Source organism: Bombina bombina, chromosome 4 (genome assembly GCF_027579735.1).
Source record: "Bombina bombina isolate aBomBom1 chromosome 4, aBomBom1.pri, whole genome shotgun sequence".
NCBI lineage: Eukaryota > Metazoa > Chordata > Amphibia > Anura > Bombinatoridae > Bombina > Bombina bombina.
The window spans coordinates 414,876,398-414,894,389 of record NC_069502.1 but is presented as its reverse complement, the minus strand read 5'-3'; the positions used below and the strand labels follow the sequence as shown (position 1 = coordinate 414,894,389).

General features: G+C 38.0%; 2 protein-coding genes across 4 annotated transcripts in view; one reads left to right on the top strand and one right to left on the bottom strand.

The window, feature by feature from the left end:
- The window catches only part of PLAAT1 (phospholipase A and acyltransferase 1), a 717,153-nt gene that overhangs the window by 432,860 nt on the left and 266,301 nt on the right, over positions 1-17,992 (top strand). The gene's annotated exons all lie outside the window — the stretch shown is intronic.
- LOC128656360 (probable cation-transporting ATPase 13A5) overlaps positions 1-17,992 on the bottom strand; it is a 252,554-nt gene that overhangs the window by 95,886 nt on the left and 138,676 nt on the right. Inside the window, exons 17-18 of the mRNA XM_053710220.1 lie at positions 16,015-16,139; positions 7,906-8,063 (exon numbers count right to left, since the gene is read on the bottom strand). Coding sequence (XP_053566195.1) covers positions 7,906-8,063; positions 16,015-16,139 — 283 coding nt within the window. The remainder of the gene's footprint in view (positions 1-7,905; positions 8,064-16,014; positions 16,140-17,992) is intronic.

Here is a 17,992-nt window from a genome sequence, read left to right as displayed (position 1 = left end):
TCCCCCAATCCCTTTAATTGCTACAGTCCTGCTAGGAATAATGTCCTTAGAGCTCACCAGCCCTGGATGTACAAGAGTCACTGCAGCACCTGTGTCCCAAAGCCCAAGTGTTACCTTAGTTCCGATAAGCACAGGTGGCAAGTTCTCCTGGTTGCTTTCCTCTGGACGTGTAACAAACAAAACAGATGCAGGTTCTTCTGAGGGATTACCCCCCCTAGGGAAGGGGACTGTTTGCAATGTGTGACTATATAATGCACTGAGTTTTAGCCTTTGGAAATTGTGAGTTACAATTTCTTTTTAGTACTGAGATTTTCACACTAGCAAATGCACAAGCACTAAAATCTAATAACAAAAATTATCTACACCGCTGCCCACCAATTTGTGACAACCAGGGTTATCCAACCCTGCGCCAGTCACTTATTTGGCACAAAAAGGGTTATCAGGTCCCTTCTACTGTCACCAATATGTCACAATCTAGCCACACCAGGCAAGCTTGTGATTTAGTTCAGTGGGTGCAAGGGTTAACAACACTCTCTAGTCTGTACTAGACTTAAAATAAATGCCCAAAACTCCCCTTTAATGCCACCCACACTAAACTAATTAGGCTGCCACCACTTATGATTTATTAAAGGGAAAATCATAAGGAAACCCCCAGATTTACACATTAACTCTTAGAATACAATTTAGCAGAAAATAACCTAAATTATACAGTTCTAATATTCCAGTCTCTTCGGTAACGTGGTTCAATTATTAGACGAAGGCCAAAGCTTAATAAATGAATTATTTATTATGCCAAAAATATTATGCACAATGCATTATTAATAAAAAGTTGTTACAAGTAAAATTACACACAGCAAACAGTTTTTTAAAATAAAAAAGGAGAAAAACAGATTGAATACTTTACTAGTCTCAAGATCTGCGCCTGGGGACTGGCAGGAAGCAATGGTCCTTACTCTGTAGAACAGCTCCCCTTGTAAGAATGACAATTTTACATGATGAAACATCAAACTTTATACAACTTTCAGGAGAACAGGTTGCTTCTCAACTCTTTTTGCAGGGGCTAGGAAACCCTTTACCTTTTACGACCTCCAATAAACTAAGTCTTTGCCTGAAATTATAGAACCCATTATAATTTCTGCTAGGTAAATCTATTTTCATATATATATATATATATATATATATATATATATATATATATATATATATATATATATATATATATATATAGACAGGCACTCTCTTAGTTTCATTGGGAGAATCAATTTGATATCAAATATGACAGGGTTGTCATATTTCCCTTAAAGGGACAGTCAACACCAGAATTTTTGTTGTTTTAAAAGATAGATAATCCCGCAATTACCAATTCCCAAGTTTTGCATAGCCAACACATTTATAATTATACATGTTTTACCTCTGAAATTACCTTGTATCTAAGCCTCAGGAGACTTCCCCCTTATTTCAGTTCTTTTGACAAACTTGCATTTTAGCCAATCAGGGAAGTCTCCATGGAAAATTCACGTGCATGAGCTCAATGTTATCTATATGAAACACATGAACTAATGCCCTCTAGTGGTGAAAAACTAAACAAAATGCATTTAGATTAGAGACGGCCTTCAAGGTCTAAGAAATTAGCAAATAAACCTCCTAGGTTTAGCTTTCAACTAAGAATACCAAGAGAACAAAGCAAAATTGGTGATAAAAGTAAATTGGAAAGTTGTTTAAAATTATATGCCCTATTTGAAACATGAAAGTTTTTTTTGGACTTGACTGTCCCTTTAATTTAATGTCATAACAGTTTTAAACGCATATATACATTATACCCATGTCCCTTTATTGACCTTATCAGTTTCTGTGACTGAGGCCCTGTTTTGCATCATGCCCGCTGCTAACAGTCATAAAGGTCCCCCGTGTGAGTATTTATGAGTCTTCTGGCACTTCAAAGAAAACACAAACACACAGTTCATCTTGAAAAACAAATCTTTTTTAGCTCACAGGCTAAACAGAATTAAAGGGACATGACACCCACATTTTTTCTTTCATGATTTAGAAAGAGAATGCATTTTTAAACATCTTTCTAATTTACTTATATTATCTAATTTGTGTAATTCTCTTGATATACTTTGCTGAAAAGCATATCTAGATATGCTCAGTAGCTGCTGATTGGTTGCTGCACATAGAAGCCTCATGTGATTGGCTCACCCATGTGCATTGCTTTTTCTTAAAATAAGGATATTTAAAAAATGAAGCAAAATAAATAATAGAAGTAAATTGTAATGTTGTTTAAATTTGTATGTTCTATCTGAATCATGAAAGAAAGATTTTGGGTTTAGTGGCCCTTTAACCCCTTAACAGCTAAATCCTGAGGAATTCGTGACAACATCAGTTCCGGAAGAGCACGCTCAGAGAATGGAGCTGTAGTGGGCCTCCACCCACCACCAAATTCGAGACCCTCCCATCTACTCAGGAGGAACTCTTCTTTTTAGCAATTCCTCTGGTTTGCAGCTCAAAGGAACCTGTGCACTTTCCCCACTGGGTCTTGATCCCAGGACCTTCTGCATGTTAAGCAGATATGATAGCCACTACTTTACTTTTGAGGGACGTTAGGGATATGGTGAGGAGTCCTGGAGCTCCTGTATTTTTAGATTAGCCTCAGTAAGCTGGATATTATACTTGGTTGAATGTATTTACTTAAATAACCTGCCATTTTTGGCACATAGTTTAATCCTTATACAACAAGCACAATGGACTACCGGAGCTAAATACTTTTAGTGGGGCTCATTTATAAATGGTATCGCTGTGTAGCTAGCAATCACTATAGAAGCTCTATATTTATAATCTTGCTACCATATTTACATTGGTTTATTAACAGACTTTTATTGGCAGATAGACTTTCGGTAAAATACAAGTAATATTAACAGCGACTCAATACACTGACAGTGTGCGATAGCGATTTAGTCAGCTGTGTCTAGCTCCAAACCTGAACAGTGGGGAATGCTCCTATGTATATTGCATAATAGGTGTATCAATACACAAGTTAAAGTATAGCTTTGGCTGTCCATAATATTTTTATATTCAACACAGTTACGTACCCATACTTAACTTGAATAGCTTGACATTCTTATATGTACATCACAACGAATAATTGTTTTGTGCACAAATACATAAGTTAAACTACAATTTGTTGGCTATTTACAATAACTTTATAACATACAGAGTGATGTCTATAGACTAATATGACTCCGTAAAAGTGTTTCAAAGAGAAGCACAAACCCTGTTCTTAGCTACGATAATTTTTGCTACTAACTGCTACTGTGTTAATAAATGGGAGCTTATATCTTTAACTATATTCAGCCTTATCCGAGTCACTGCAGTTTCATTATGTGTTAGCTTATATAGATATATAAATATACAAAGAGCAATTTCCTAGGTAAAACAAGTCATTCTTATTCATATCATTATATTTAACACGCTTATAAACAAGGCAAAATGATTGTATTTACAAAAGAAGTTTTAGAATCCACACACTATCCACATTGGACTCATTATAGATGTCTGTTATTTAATTATTAAATCTGACACATATAGGGTGAATTTTACTACCTCATTCTTAATATTATCTTGTGCTTAATATAAGCTCAGTAAAACATTTGCCTGTTCATTGTAGACTTACAGTTTTCACCTACTAATTGTGTGACACACATCTGCTAATATATCCTACTGGCAATTCACCAATATTAAGGACTCAACACAAACATTTAGGTTTTATTTGTTTAAAACAAATTACCAAACTAAAAACCAGCTTGGCGATATACCAAGAACAGTCATGTGACTGGACTCCAATTCTATCAAACTTGGGGTTTAAATTACCTAAAAATGTTAAAATACAACATGATTGTTTTTTTCAAGTAATTTGTATAGTATACTTAACCCTTACTGCACAGGGCAGAACATTAAACAAGTGGTAATGTGGTGAACCAGATTGCTAGAGCTTTACCAATATACCAGTAAATTAATAACATACTGTGTCTTATGTGTACAAAATAATAAAGTACACGGATGCTTTAAAAATTAAAACTATCTTTTCATCCATTACCAACTTACTTATAGGTGCTATATGTTACGATTCTGTTAAAACATTGGATAATTTGATACATTAAATCCTGTTTCTACTATGTGCAAACACACAATCCATATCATTATATATTCAACCTACTTTGACTAGGTTATTCAACCAGTCCTCAGCTTCTGGGAGTGTTTTTAAAGTAATATTCCAGCATTTTATTATTTTTGATATTAATAAAAGTTATGTTTTAACGTAGAGTTAGCAAGCTCACTTGATCAATCAGCTACTCTGATTTGCCTTTATAAAATAGAGTCTTTTAGCAGCTTATAAATTCACTCTATATTAACCCCTTGAGTGCTAAGGATGTAGTCTTTTCAGTTAGAGCTCCTCTCTACTGTATTCTTTACATAAGTTGAATACTACATAGCACCTACTCTATTCAGCATAGATTTGAAGGGAATATTTCCCTCACTGACTAAGTATATATAAGGGGTCATAAGGATATATAGAGTGCTAATATACATACTTGTATAGAAGTGCCGTTGATACCTTCTTTGCCTTTAAACAATGATAACCACTACACTATGGGACTTCGCTCATCAAGAAAACACTCTCACCCTACTGACAGGGAAGAGACAAAGACAAAACTGCCCCGGGGGAACTAGGATAAAAATCCCCAACACCGGGAGATCTGGATCGAACACTGGCCAACGATTCAACAACCGGTAATCTAAAAAGACTGCTAAGACAGAGACAAAAACCCAATGCTATGTCGAAGACTCGGCCTGGGCTGAATTCACCACCCCTCACCACAGCGACGGAATGATAAACTCAACTCCGGCCTCTGGGACCCCCGGACCCATATGATCCAGCATCAAGTGCCCATCCAGAAGAATCTAAGACATGTCCTGCCTGTCCTTCAGTAAAGATTGACCTGCTCTGCCTGGACCAGAATAACTAGAAAGAGCTCCTTCTCTAGAGTAGAAGGGAAGAGCAGACTTAACTGTTACCCAAAAAAGGTCCTGCCAGTCATCAAGGGAACAACACGTCTTGTCATAAAAACAAACAAATGGCAAATTCTTTCGTCCCAGCAGTGCTAGGAAAACTGAGAATAAACAAAATAAGGAAAATAAGCTCTGAGGCTTAATTTTCATCTCTAGATAATAAAGTGATTCATCACCCCAAACAGAGATCTAGAGGCTTCCATCAGAAGACTCCAACCATCACGACCATCAAAGTCAATACAACCAAAAAAAACCCACTTTTTTTCCTAAAAAAAGTTTCCACAAGAACCCCGAGCTCTAAAACAAAAACTATCCGAAACGGATTAGAAATAAAATAGTTAAACGCACAAAAAGGGATTTCAAAAAGGGTGTGCAAACTAAAACAAACAGGTCCTATCTGTTATACAACACAACCCCCCATAGAGCTCGGGACTGGGATTCTACAACTATATACGTATAGACGATAAAGAAGAGGATCCAACCCTCTCCACTCATCTAATCAAGATGGTTAGCTGATTTAAAGGACTGCGATCCACCTGACAGATCAGGACTGGGAGACAAAACCTCTCTCAGAAGTAAACGCAGGCGTGCCATTCTAAATCTAAATGCCAAATCCTCCTCAGTTGGAGGAGTCAAATCAGGCGACTCTGACCCCGGAGGTTCTACCTCTGAAGCCTCAGAGGGAAACGTATACCCAGATGACTGATCGGGCACAATCAGCATTTTACACAACGGCCCATGGGTAGGAGAGCACGGATTAACCCTTCGCTTGCATGTGGCAGGAAGAGGCTAACTTGCTAAAGCCATAGAGATGGCCATGCAAAAATGCGCAGTAACCTCTGGTGGAAAAAAGTCTCCCTCAGATGAAGAAGTAATGATACTTAGGGGAACTGCATGTGTAGGAGAAGATTCTAGGTAACGCACCTCATGGGACGAGTAATCCTCAGAGATAGATGGCTCAGTGATCTGTAACATCTCAACATTGTTTGAAGAGAACACCCTATTATGGCATAAGGAACATAATTGAGCGGGCTGGTCTACCCAGGCCTCCTCACAACATACGCAGGTATCAAAATCTGTTTCAGAGGAATCCTCTAGAATATCAGAATCCTCCATAATTCTAATTAAATTTTTTAGCCAAAAACAACTGTCACCTTAAACCACCAATGGCTGGGGCACTCACCACCTCCTATGACCCAGACAGGTAGATAAATTAACTCTTCTTCGCAGCCACTCGGTCAGAAATCGGAAATAGAAAACAAGGTGTGACTACTCTCAGTCACATGGTGCCTCATGCAGGACCGCCCCTGATAAGGAAAAGCATGCCAGCTTAATAAAACTGTGCAGCTCTATAACCTGTATGTTCCGTATCAGCCTTTGAGTCCAAAATGTCTCCTACACATACACAGTCAAATTCACATAACAAACATGATTAACAAGACCCCATTGTTAAATAATATCCCCTCAGGATATATTAACCTTTGATTGCATAAAGATAAAGGAGTCCCACTGAGACCCTGTCTTCTATCGTTAACATGTGTGTAAAAAAATGAAACGCTCTTACCTGAATCTATGCCGTGAAACAGTGACATGGTCCTTCAAGTTTGACTGATTGTAGCAGTGCTTCTGACATGGACTTGAGTGAAGAAAGCAGGCAGCGAAACTCGTCAATGCGGATTGCTTAAGGAGCTATTAATATGAGTCTGGATGGGTTTGCAGAAAGACTCTCCCTGCATCTCCAGACTCTAACTTTCATCAATACTCTCACTGAGAAGCTGACAAGACTACTTAAAACCCCAGTCCTATCTCAAAGAGTATTACCCTCCATAAGGAACTACTCTGTATCTTCTGACACTTCTCTTCCAACCTCCTGTGACGAAAGACAAAGAATGACTGGGGGATGAGGGAAGTGGGGGAGATATTTAAGCCTTTGGCTGAGGTGTCTTTGCCTCCTCCTGGTGGCCAGGTTCTGTATTCCCAAAAATAATGAATGCAGCTGTGGACTCTCCCTGTATTTCGAAGGAAACACTATTTAGATTGAACAGAATCTTGACGTTCAAATATTTAATATAAGAATGTTGCAATTTTTATGGACATACCTTTCTTAGCTTCCAAAACTTTGTCATGGATATATTGATATTTAAACCTCAGATTTTTGGTTATTAATTAGGAAATGGGACAATCTACCATTTTTTTATATATATTAATCAACACAGGGAAGGAGGATATAGATTAATTTTGTATTAATTTGGCTCAATAGAAATTCCCTGAATTGTAGTATTATTGTGAATATGAGCTGACAAAGTTTCCATCGCTAGAATAAATTAAGTTGGTGAGAGCAGGCAACCCTGTCTGGTACTGTTGTATATGTTAAAAGGTGTGGAGAAAATATAATTTACTTTCATTTTTGCAGATAGGTGGTTGTATAAGCTAAAGATTCTATGTATCATAATAGGGCCTATACCGAAGCTTTTGAGGGCACTTTATAGAAAACACCAGTTCATTTGATCAAACATTTTCTCTGCATCAGTAGAGACCAGGGACACTTCTAAAACTGTTAATTTTATGTAGCCGATAGGGTGCAAGACCTTAACCATGTTGTCCCTGGCTTCTCTGTGCAGAACAAAGCACGTCTGATCCACATGAATGATCTGAGTATAGCATTTAAGCGTTTGGCCAATATCTAGGCATAGATCTTTAAATCCAAATTTAACAAAGAGATGGGCCGGTAATTGCTTGGGTCTAGGGGAGATTTTCCTGGTTTAGGTATCAATGTGATGTGTGCCGATTTTATGGGAAAACTGACTATGTGTGTCTATGGTTTGGAAGATTAGTTACCTTTTTTATGCTTTCTCTTTCTGTTTCCATAAAATGCCAAGTTACTGATGGTGGAATATCTTCTTCCAGGTCAGTGGCTTCAATCAGAACCAAATGTCTGGAATCAGGCACCATCCCTGAGTTAGTTCCAACTGTGCAAGCTGTTTGAAGGTTATCACCTTGAAAAATATAATATTATATGGTGTGAATAGGTTTAATTCCTATGACATGAAATACATTTTCTTTAAAGTTAAAATTAGGTTTTATACAGGTAAAATAACTTGGACTTAAGGGGACAGTCTACACCAGAATTTTTATTGTTTAAAAAGATAGATAATCCCTTTATTACCCATTCCCTAGTTTTGCATACCCAACACAGTTATATAAATACACCTTTTTAGTGATGTCGCGAACATAAAAATTTGGGTTAGCGAACGGGGGAGCCTGGCGAACCGCCATAGACTTCAATAGGCAGGCGAATTTTAAAACCCACAGGGACTCTTTCTGGCCACAATAGTGATGGAAAAGTTGTTTCAAGGGGACTAACACCTGGACTGTGGCATGCCGGAGGGGGATCCATGGCAAAACTCCCATGGAAAATTATATAGTTGATGCAGAGTCTGGTTTTAATCCATAAAGGGCATAAATCACCTAACAGTCCTAAATTGTTTGGAATAACGTGCTTTAAAACATCAGGTATGATGTTGTATCGATCAGGTAGTGTAAGGGTTACGCCCGCTTCACAGTGACAGACTAAACTCCTGCAGCGGGTACAACATCATCATCATCACACCGTACGTCCATGTGTGAAATGCTGCCTGACTGAGACATATCCCTGTTATCTACATCCTCTGGCAATAATGGTTGCGCATCACTCATTTCTTCCAACTGATGTGTAAATAACTCCTCTGACAGATCAAGTGAAGCAGCTGTGGTGCTAGTGTTGGTGGTGGCGGCAGGCGGGCGAGTGGTAACTTGAGAGGTGCCCGAAGCTAAGCTGGAGGAGGATGGTGCGTCAAGGTTCCGAGTGGAAGCTGTAGAAGATTGGGTGTCCTGTGTTAGCCAGTCAACTATGTCCTCAGAACTTTTCGAGTTCAGTGTACGTGGCCTCTGAACACTGGGCATTATTCTAGGGCCAAAGGGAATCACAGCACCACGACAATGACGGCCCCTGCGGGGTGGCCTGTCTCTGCCTGTCATTTTTTTTTCGATTAGTGGTACTATGCGTGCAAGCTACTGTGATAACAGATATGAGTGGCACTGTGCACTGGCAGAAGTTGGCAGAGTAGACGCTGTAGGCCTGACACACACACGCTTGCAGACAAGTAACTGCTATTCAATCTATTACAGTCAAAATTGTATTTTTTTTTAATGTACACTACTGTTACACCAGATATGAGTTGCACTGGTGTGACACTATGCCCTGGCAGGCCCTGAAACGCACACCCGTGAAGGAAACTGACTGCTATTATTTCACAGTCAAATTTCTAGTTTTTTTTTAACCCCTTAAGGACCAAGGCTATTTTTCAATTTCTTTCCCTTAAGGACCAGGGCTATTTTTAAATTTCTGCGGTGTTTGTGTTTAGCTGTAATTTTCCTCTTACTCATTTACTGTACCCACACATATTATATACCATTTTTCTCGCCACTAAATGGACTTTCTAAAAATACCATAATTTTCATCATATTTTATAATTTATTATTACAAATATTATAAAATATGAGGAAAAAAACACACTTTTTCTAACTTTGACCCCAAAATCTGTTACACATCTACAACCACCAAAAAACAACCATGCTAAATAGTTTCTAAATTGAGTTTAGAAATACCCAATGTTAACATGTTCTTTGCTTTTTTTGCAAGTTATAGGGAAATAAATACAAGAAGCACTTTGCTATTTTAAAACCACTTTTTTTCAAAATGAGCGCTAGTTACATTGGAACCCTGATATCTGTCAGGAATACCTGAATATCCCTTGACATGTATATATATTTTTTTAGAAGACATCCCAAAGTATTGATCTAGGCCCATTTTGGTATATTTCATGCCACCATTTCACTGCCAAATGCGATCAAATAAAAAAAAAATTGTTCACTTTTTCACAAACTTTAGGTTTCTCACAGAAATTATTTACAAACAACTTATCCAATTATGGCATAAATGGTTGTAAATGCTTCTCTGGGAATAGCAGACTTATATGGCTTTGGCGTTGCTTTTTGGTAATTAGAAGGCTGCTAATTGCCACTGCGCACCACACGTGTTTTATGCCCAGCAGTGAAGGGGTTAATTAGGGAGCATGTAGGGAGCTTGTAGAGTTAATTTTAGCTTAAGTGTAGTGTAGTAGACAACCCAAAGTATTGATCTAGGACCATTTTGGTATATTTCATGCCACCATTTCACTGCCAAATGCGATCAAATTTAAAAAAAAAAAAAAAATCGCTATTTAGGTTTCTCACTGAAAATATTTACAAACAGCTTGTGCAATTATGGCAAAAATGGTTGTAAATGCTTCTCTGGGATCCCCTTTGTTCAGAAATAGCAGACATATATGACTTTGGCGTTGCTTTCTGGTAATTAGAAGGCCGCTAAATGCTGCTGTGCATCACACGTGTATTATGGCTTGCAGTGAAGGGGTTAAGTAGGTAGTTTGTAGGGAGCTGTCAGGGTTAATTTTAGCTTTAGTGTAGAGATCAGCCTCCCACCTGACACATCAGACCCCCTGATCCCTCCAAAAACAGCTCCCTTCCCTCCCCCACCCCACAATTGTCCCCGATATCTTAAGTACTGGCAGAAAGTCTGCCAGTACTAAAATAAAAGGTTTTGAATTTTTTTAATTTTTTTTTAGCATATGTACATATGCTGTGGTGTAGCATCCCCCCTTAGCCCCCAACCTCCCTAATCCCCCCCAAAACAGCTCTCTAACCCTCCCCATGTGCCTTATTGGCGGCCATCTTGGGTACTGGCAGCTGTCTGCTATTATTTCACAGTCAAAAAAGTGTTGTTGTTTTTTAAATGTACACTACTGTTACACCAGATATGAGTGGTGGCACTGGGCAAGTGAGCACAGTATACGCTGTGAGCCTGACACACACGCTGGCAGGCAGGCAACTGCAATTAGATTACACAGGGAAAAAAAAAAAAAGTAGACTGATGTTCTAGCCCTAAAAAGGGCTTTTTGGGGTGCTGTCCATACAGCAGAGATCAGATGAGTCCTTCAGGACTGTAGTAGACATTGAATACACTAGCCTAGCTATCGATTTCCCTAATAAATCAGCAGCAGCTACACTGTCCCTCCTCTCACTAAGAATGCAGCTTCCGAATGAATCTAAAATGGATGCTGTCCAGGAGGTGGGAGGGTCTGGGAGGGAGGGTCTGCCGCTGATTGGCTGGAATGTGTCTGCTGACTGTGAGTTACAGGGTCAAAGTTTACTCAATGACGACGAATGGGGGCGGACCGAACATTGCATATGTTTGCCCGCCACGGCGAACGCGAACATGCTATGTTCGCCGGGAACTATTCGCCGGCGAAATATTCGCGACATCACTACACTTTTTACCTCTGTGATTATCTTGTATCTAAGCCTCTTCAAACTGCCCCCTCATTTCAGTTCTTTTGACAGACATCCATTTTAGCCAATCAGAGCTGGCTCACTGGAACTCCACGTGCGTGAGCACAGTGTTATCTATATGATACACATGAACTAACACCCTCTAGTGGTGAAAACTGTAAAAATGCCCTGAGAGAAGAGGCGACCTTCAAGGGCTTAGAAATTAGCATATGAACCTCCTAGGTTTAGCTTTTTAAACTAAGAATACCAAGAGAACAAAGCAAAATTGGTGATAAAAGTAAATTGGAAAATTGTTTAAAATTACATTCTCTATCTGAAACATGAAAAATAAATTTGGACTAGACTGTCCCTTTAAATCCTGCAATTATTTTATAATTATTGTATTAATGCAACTTATTTTGCATATATTGTAGGTCAATAATATACTTTTGGTAGTAGACTGGGACCTCTGAATTAATAAGGGATATAAATGTGTAAAATTTGGGATTAAGTTGCATATTGTACAATATTGATAAAATATAAAAAAAAAACATGCAATAAACTATATATACTATATTTTAAAATAGGATAATATATAAAAATATAATCCAGAACAAAATAATATCAGCAAGAGATATTTTTTAACAAAATAACTTCTGTAACAGCCTAACGTATCAAGGGTAATTTTAATAAAGTATAATAGTTTTGAATATCTATAATGAACATTGGCATGCAAAAAATAATCGCCTGGATTACGAGTTTTGTGGTAACAGGGGTACATTGCTAATGAGCCTTTTTTTTTAACGCTACCTTAAGACAATGCTGGTATTACAGGTTTTTTTTCAACCCGGCGTTAGCCGCAAAAAGGTGAGCGTAGAGCAAAATTTAGCTCCACATCTCACCTCAATACCAGCGTTGCTTATGGTAGCGGTAAGCTGGCTAAACATGCTCGTGCACGATTTCCCCATAGGAAACAATGGGGCTGAGCCGGCTGAAAAAAACCTAACACCTGCAAAAAAGCAGCGTTCAGCTTCTAACGCAGCCCCATTGATTCCTATGGGGAAAGGAATTTTATGTCTACACCTAACACCCTAACATGAACCCTAAGTCTAAACAACCCTAATCTTACACTTATTAACCCCTAATCTGCCGTCCCCGACATCGTCGCCACCTGCATTATAATTATTAACCCCTACTCTGCCGCCACCTATATTATCACTATGAACCCCTAATCTGATGCCCCCAACATCACCGAACCCTACATTATATTTATTAACCCCTAATCTGCTCCCCCCCCCCAACGTCGCCACAACCTAACTACACTTATTAACCCCTAATCTGCCACCATCAACGTCGCCGCCACTATAATAAAGTTATTAACCCCTAAACCTAAGTCTAACCCTAACACCCCCTAACAAATTTAATTTAAATAAATCTTAATAAAATAACTACAATTAAATAAATTATTCCTATGTAAAACTAAATACTTACCTGTAAAATAAACCCTAAGCTAGCTACAATATAACTAATAGTTACATTGTAGCTAGCTTAGGGTTTATATTTATTTTACAGGCAACTTTGTATTTATTTTAACTAGGTACAATAGTTATTTAATAGTTATTAACTATTTAATAGCTACCTAGTTAAAATAAGTACAAATTTACCTGTAAAATAAATCCTAACCTAAGTTACAAATACACCTAACACTACACTATCATTAAATTAATTTACTAAATTACCTACAATTAAATACAATTAAATTAAATAAACTAAAGTACGAAAAACAACAAACACTAAATTACAAAAAATTAAAAAATAATTACAATTTTTTAAACTAATTACACCTATTCTAATCCCCCTAAGAAAATAAAAAAGCCCCCCAAAATAATAAAATTCCCTACCCTATACTAAATCAGCTCTAATCAGCTCTTTTACCTGAAAAAAAAGACAATACCCCCCAACATTACAACCCACCACCCACACACCCAACCCTACTCTAAAACCCACCCAATCCCCCCTTAATAAAACCTTTGAAGATCACCCTACCTTCACCCAGCCGGGCACAAGTGGACCTCCAGAGGGGCAGAAGTCTTAATCCGATCTGGCCAGAAGAGGTCCTCCAAGCGGCAGAAGTCTTCATCCAGACGGTATCTTCTATCTTCATCCATCCGGAGCGGAGCGGGTCCATCTTCAATCCAGCCAACGCAGAGCCATCCTCTTCAAACGAAGTCCAAGCGAAGAATGAAGGTTCCTTTAAATGACGTCATCCAAGATGGCATTCCTTGAATTCCGATTGGCTGATTGGATTCTATCAGCCAATCGGAATTAAGGTAGGAAAAATCCTATTGGCTGATCCAAACGGTCAATAGGATTGAAGTTCAATACTATTGGCTGATCCAATCAGCCAATAGGATTGAGCTTGCATTCTATTGGCTGTTCCAATCAGCCAATAGAATGCAAGCTCAATCCTATTGGCTGATTGCATCAGCCAATAGGATTTTTCCTATCTTAATTCCGATTGGCTGATAGAATCCATCTTAGATGATGTCATTTAAAGGAACCTTCATTCTTCGCTTGGACTTCGTTTGAAGAGGATGGCTCCGCGTCGGCTGGATTGAAGATGGACCCACTCCGCTCCGGATGGATGAAGATAGAAGATGCCATCTGGATGAAGACTTCTGCCACTTGGAGGACTTCTTCTAGCCGGATCGGATGAAGACTTCTGCCCCTCTGGAGGTCCACTTGCGCCCGGCTGGGTGAAGACGGCTCAAGGTAGGGTGATCTTCAAGGGGTTAGTGTTAGGTTTTATTAAGGGGGGATTGGGTGGGTTTTAGACTAGGGTTGGGTGTGTGGGTGGTGGGGTGTAATGTTGGGGGGGTATTGTCTTTTTTTTCAGGTAAAAGAGCTGATTACTTTGGGGCAATGCCCCGCAAAAGATCCTTTTAAGGGCTATTTGTAATTTAGTATAGGGTAGAGAATTTTATTATTTTGGAGGGTTTTTATTTTCTTAGGGGGATTAGAGTAGGTGTAATTAGTTTAAAAATGTTTTAATTTTTTTTATTTTCTGTAATTTAGTGTTTGTTGTTTTTCGTACTTTAGTTTATTTTATTTAAGTGTAATTAATTGTAGGTAGTTTAGGTAATTTATTTAATGATAGTGTAGTGTTAGGTGTAATTGTAACTTAGGTTAGGATTAATTTTACAGGTAAATTTGTCTTTATTTTAACTAGGTAGTTATTAAATAGTTAATAACTATTTAATAACTATTGTACCTAGTTAAAATAAATACAAAGTTGCCTGTAAAATAAATATAAACCCTAAGATAGATACAATGTAACTATTAGTTATATTGTAGCTATCTTAGGGTTTATTTTACAGGTAAGTATTTAGTCTTAAATAGGATTAATTTATTTAATTGTAGTAATTTTATTTAGATTATTTTAAATTATATTTAAGTTAGGGGGGTTAGGGTTAGGTTTAGACTTAGGTTTAGGGGTTAATACCTATAATATAGTAGTGGCGACATTGGGGGTGGCAGATTAGGGGTTAATAAATGTAGATAGGTGGCGGCAATGTTAGGGACAGCAGATTAGGGGTTAATAAAATGTAACTAGTGTTTGCAAGGCGGTAGTGCGGCGGTTTAGGGGTTAATATATTTATTAAAGTGGCGGCGATGTCAGGTCAGCAGATTAGGGGTTAATATATTTATTTAAGTGTCTGCGATGTGGGGGGGGGCTCGGTTTAGGGGTTAATTGGTAGTTTATGGGTGTTACTGTACTTTTTAGCACTTTAGTTAAGAGTTTTATGTTACAGCGTTAGCCCATAAAACTCTTAACTACTGACTTTTAAATGCGGTAGAAGTCTTGACAAGACTCGTAATACCAGTGTTAGACAAATTCCATTAAACAGATAGGATACGCAATTGACGTAAGGGGATTTGCGGTATGCTCGAGTTGCAGAAGAAAAGTGAGTGGTACACCTGTTCCTGCCAGACTCGTAATACCAGCAGACATTAAAAATGCTTCTTTTTAAGGCTAACGCAAGACTTGTAATCTAGCAGAATGTCTGCAATTTACATTTTGTAACATTTCTCAACAATATTTTATTTTATGTTTAAAATGTAGGGTGTTTAATTCTGTATCAACTATTTTGTTTTAATTTGCTATTGTGAAAATTTGGTTGGGATAAATAAACAAAAAAATAATACTTAACATCCAGTACACTAATCCTCCATTTCGTCAATGTTCTTAAACGGACTGAAACTGCCCTAGCATTTAGAGGAAAGAGAAATATCTATACATTACATTTTTTATTTTATTTTTGTAAATAGAAACAAGTACTGCAGTGTTGATTTGTACGGCCTATTAATCCTTGCTGGATGACAAGGACAAAATATGAAAAAAATAAAAAAAATATTTTCATCTAATTTTATATGAAAAAAAAGTTGGCTACAATGTTCCCACAGTCCAGGTTAGGTGCCAACAAATAAAATAAAATTGTTTTACCAGTCAACTAAAACATATGAAAGTAAACGCAAATGGCATGATATAATATAAAATATAATACATACTGTTCAGCATACCTGTAAGCATGACATTTCTTATGTTAGCAGAAATAAGCTCCTGTAAAACAGGTTTTGTTTCAGGTTTAAGTCGATTTTCCATTATCAAAAATCCTAAAAATAAGAGATCCTTTTCTACCTCTTCCCTAAAAAATAAAAAGAATAAGAAACACATAATTATACTAATTAACACACCCAGGTCAAAGTTCTGTTTCTAACATGCTGCATGGAATTCATAATTTTCATTCGCCTAGATTTAGAGTTTGGCGTTAGCCATCAAAACCAGCGTTAGGTGCTCGCTGCTGGTATTTAGAGTCAGTCAGGAAAGGGTCTACAACTCACTTTCCTGCCGCAACTTTTCCATACCGCAGATCCCCCTACGCCATTTGCGTATCCTATCTTTTCAATGGGATCTTTCTAACGCGGGTATTTAGAGTCTTGGCTGAAGTGAGCGTTAGAAATCTACCGACAAGACTCCAGCCGCAGCAAAAAGCCAGGAGTTAAGAGATTCTGGGCTAACGCCGGTTCATAAAGCTCTTAACTACTGTGCTCTAAAGTACACTAACACCCATAAACTACCTATGTACCCCTAAACCGAGGCCCCCCCCACATCGCCGCCACTCTATTAATTTTTTTTAACCCCTAATCTGCCGACCGCAACCCGCCGCAACCTACGTTATCCCTATGTACCCCTAATCTGCTGCCCCTAACACCGCCGACCCCTATATTATATTTATTAACCCCTAATCTGCCGCCCCCAACGTCGCCGCCACCTACCTACACTTATTAACCCCTAATCTGCTGACCGGACCTCACCGCTACTATAATAAAGTTATTAACCCCTAATCCGCCTCACTCCCGCCTCAATAACCCTATAATAAATAGTATTAACCCCTAATCTGCCCTCCCTAACATCGCCAACACCTAACTTCAAGTATTAACCCCTAATCTGCAGACCGGACCTCACCGCTACTCTATTAAATTTATTAACCCCTAAAGCTAAGTCTAACCCTAACACTAACACCCCCCTAAGTTAAATATAATATTTATCTAACGAAATAAATTAACTCTTATTAAATAAATTATTCCTATTTAAAGCTAAATACTTACCTGTAAAATAAACCCTAATATAGCTACAATATAAATTATAATTATATTGCAAATATTTTAGGATTAATATTTATTTTACAGGCAACTTTGTATTTATTTTAACCAGGTACAATAGCTAATAAATAGTTAATAACTATTTAATAGCTACCTAGTTAAAATAATTACAAAATTACCTGTAAAATAAATCCTAACCAAAGTTACAATTAAACCTAACACTACACTAGCAATAAATTAATTAAATAAAATACCTACAATTATCTACAATTAAACCTAACACTACACTAGCAATAAATTAATTAAATAAAATACCTACAAATAAATACAATTAAATAAACTAACTAAAGTACAAAAAATAAAAAAAGAACATACGGCTAGATTTAGAGTTTTGTCGGTAACAACCCGCGTAGCTAACGCTGGCTTTTTTCTGGCCGCACCTTTAAAATAACTCTGGTATTGAGAGTCCACAGAATGGCTGCGTTAGGCTCCAAAAAAGGAGCGTAGAGCATATTTAACGCAACTTCAACTCTCGATACCAGAGTTGCTTACGGACCCGGCCAGCCTCAAAAACGTGCTCGTGCACGATTCCCCCATAGAAAACAATGGGGCTGTTTGAGCTGAAAAAAACCCTAACACCTGCAAAAAAGCCGCGTTCAGCTCCTAACGCAGCCCCATTGTTGTCTATGGGGAAACACTTCCTACGTCTGCACCTAACACCCTAACATGTACCCCGAGTCTAAACACCCCTAACCTTACACTTATTAACCCCTATTCTGCCACCCCCGCTATTGCTGACCCCTGCATATTATTTAATCCGCCTCACTAACCCTATAATAAATAGTATTAACCCCTAATCTGCCCTCCCTAACATCGCCGACACCTAACTTCAAAC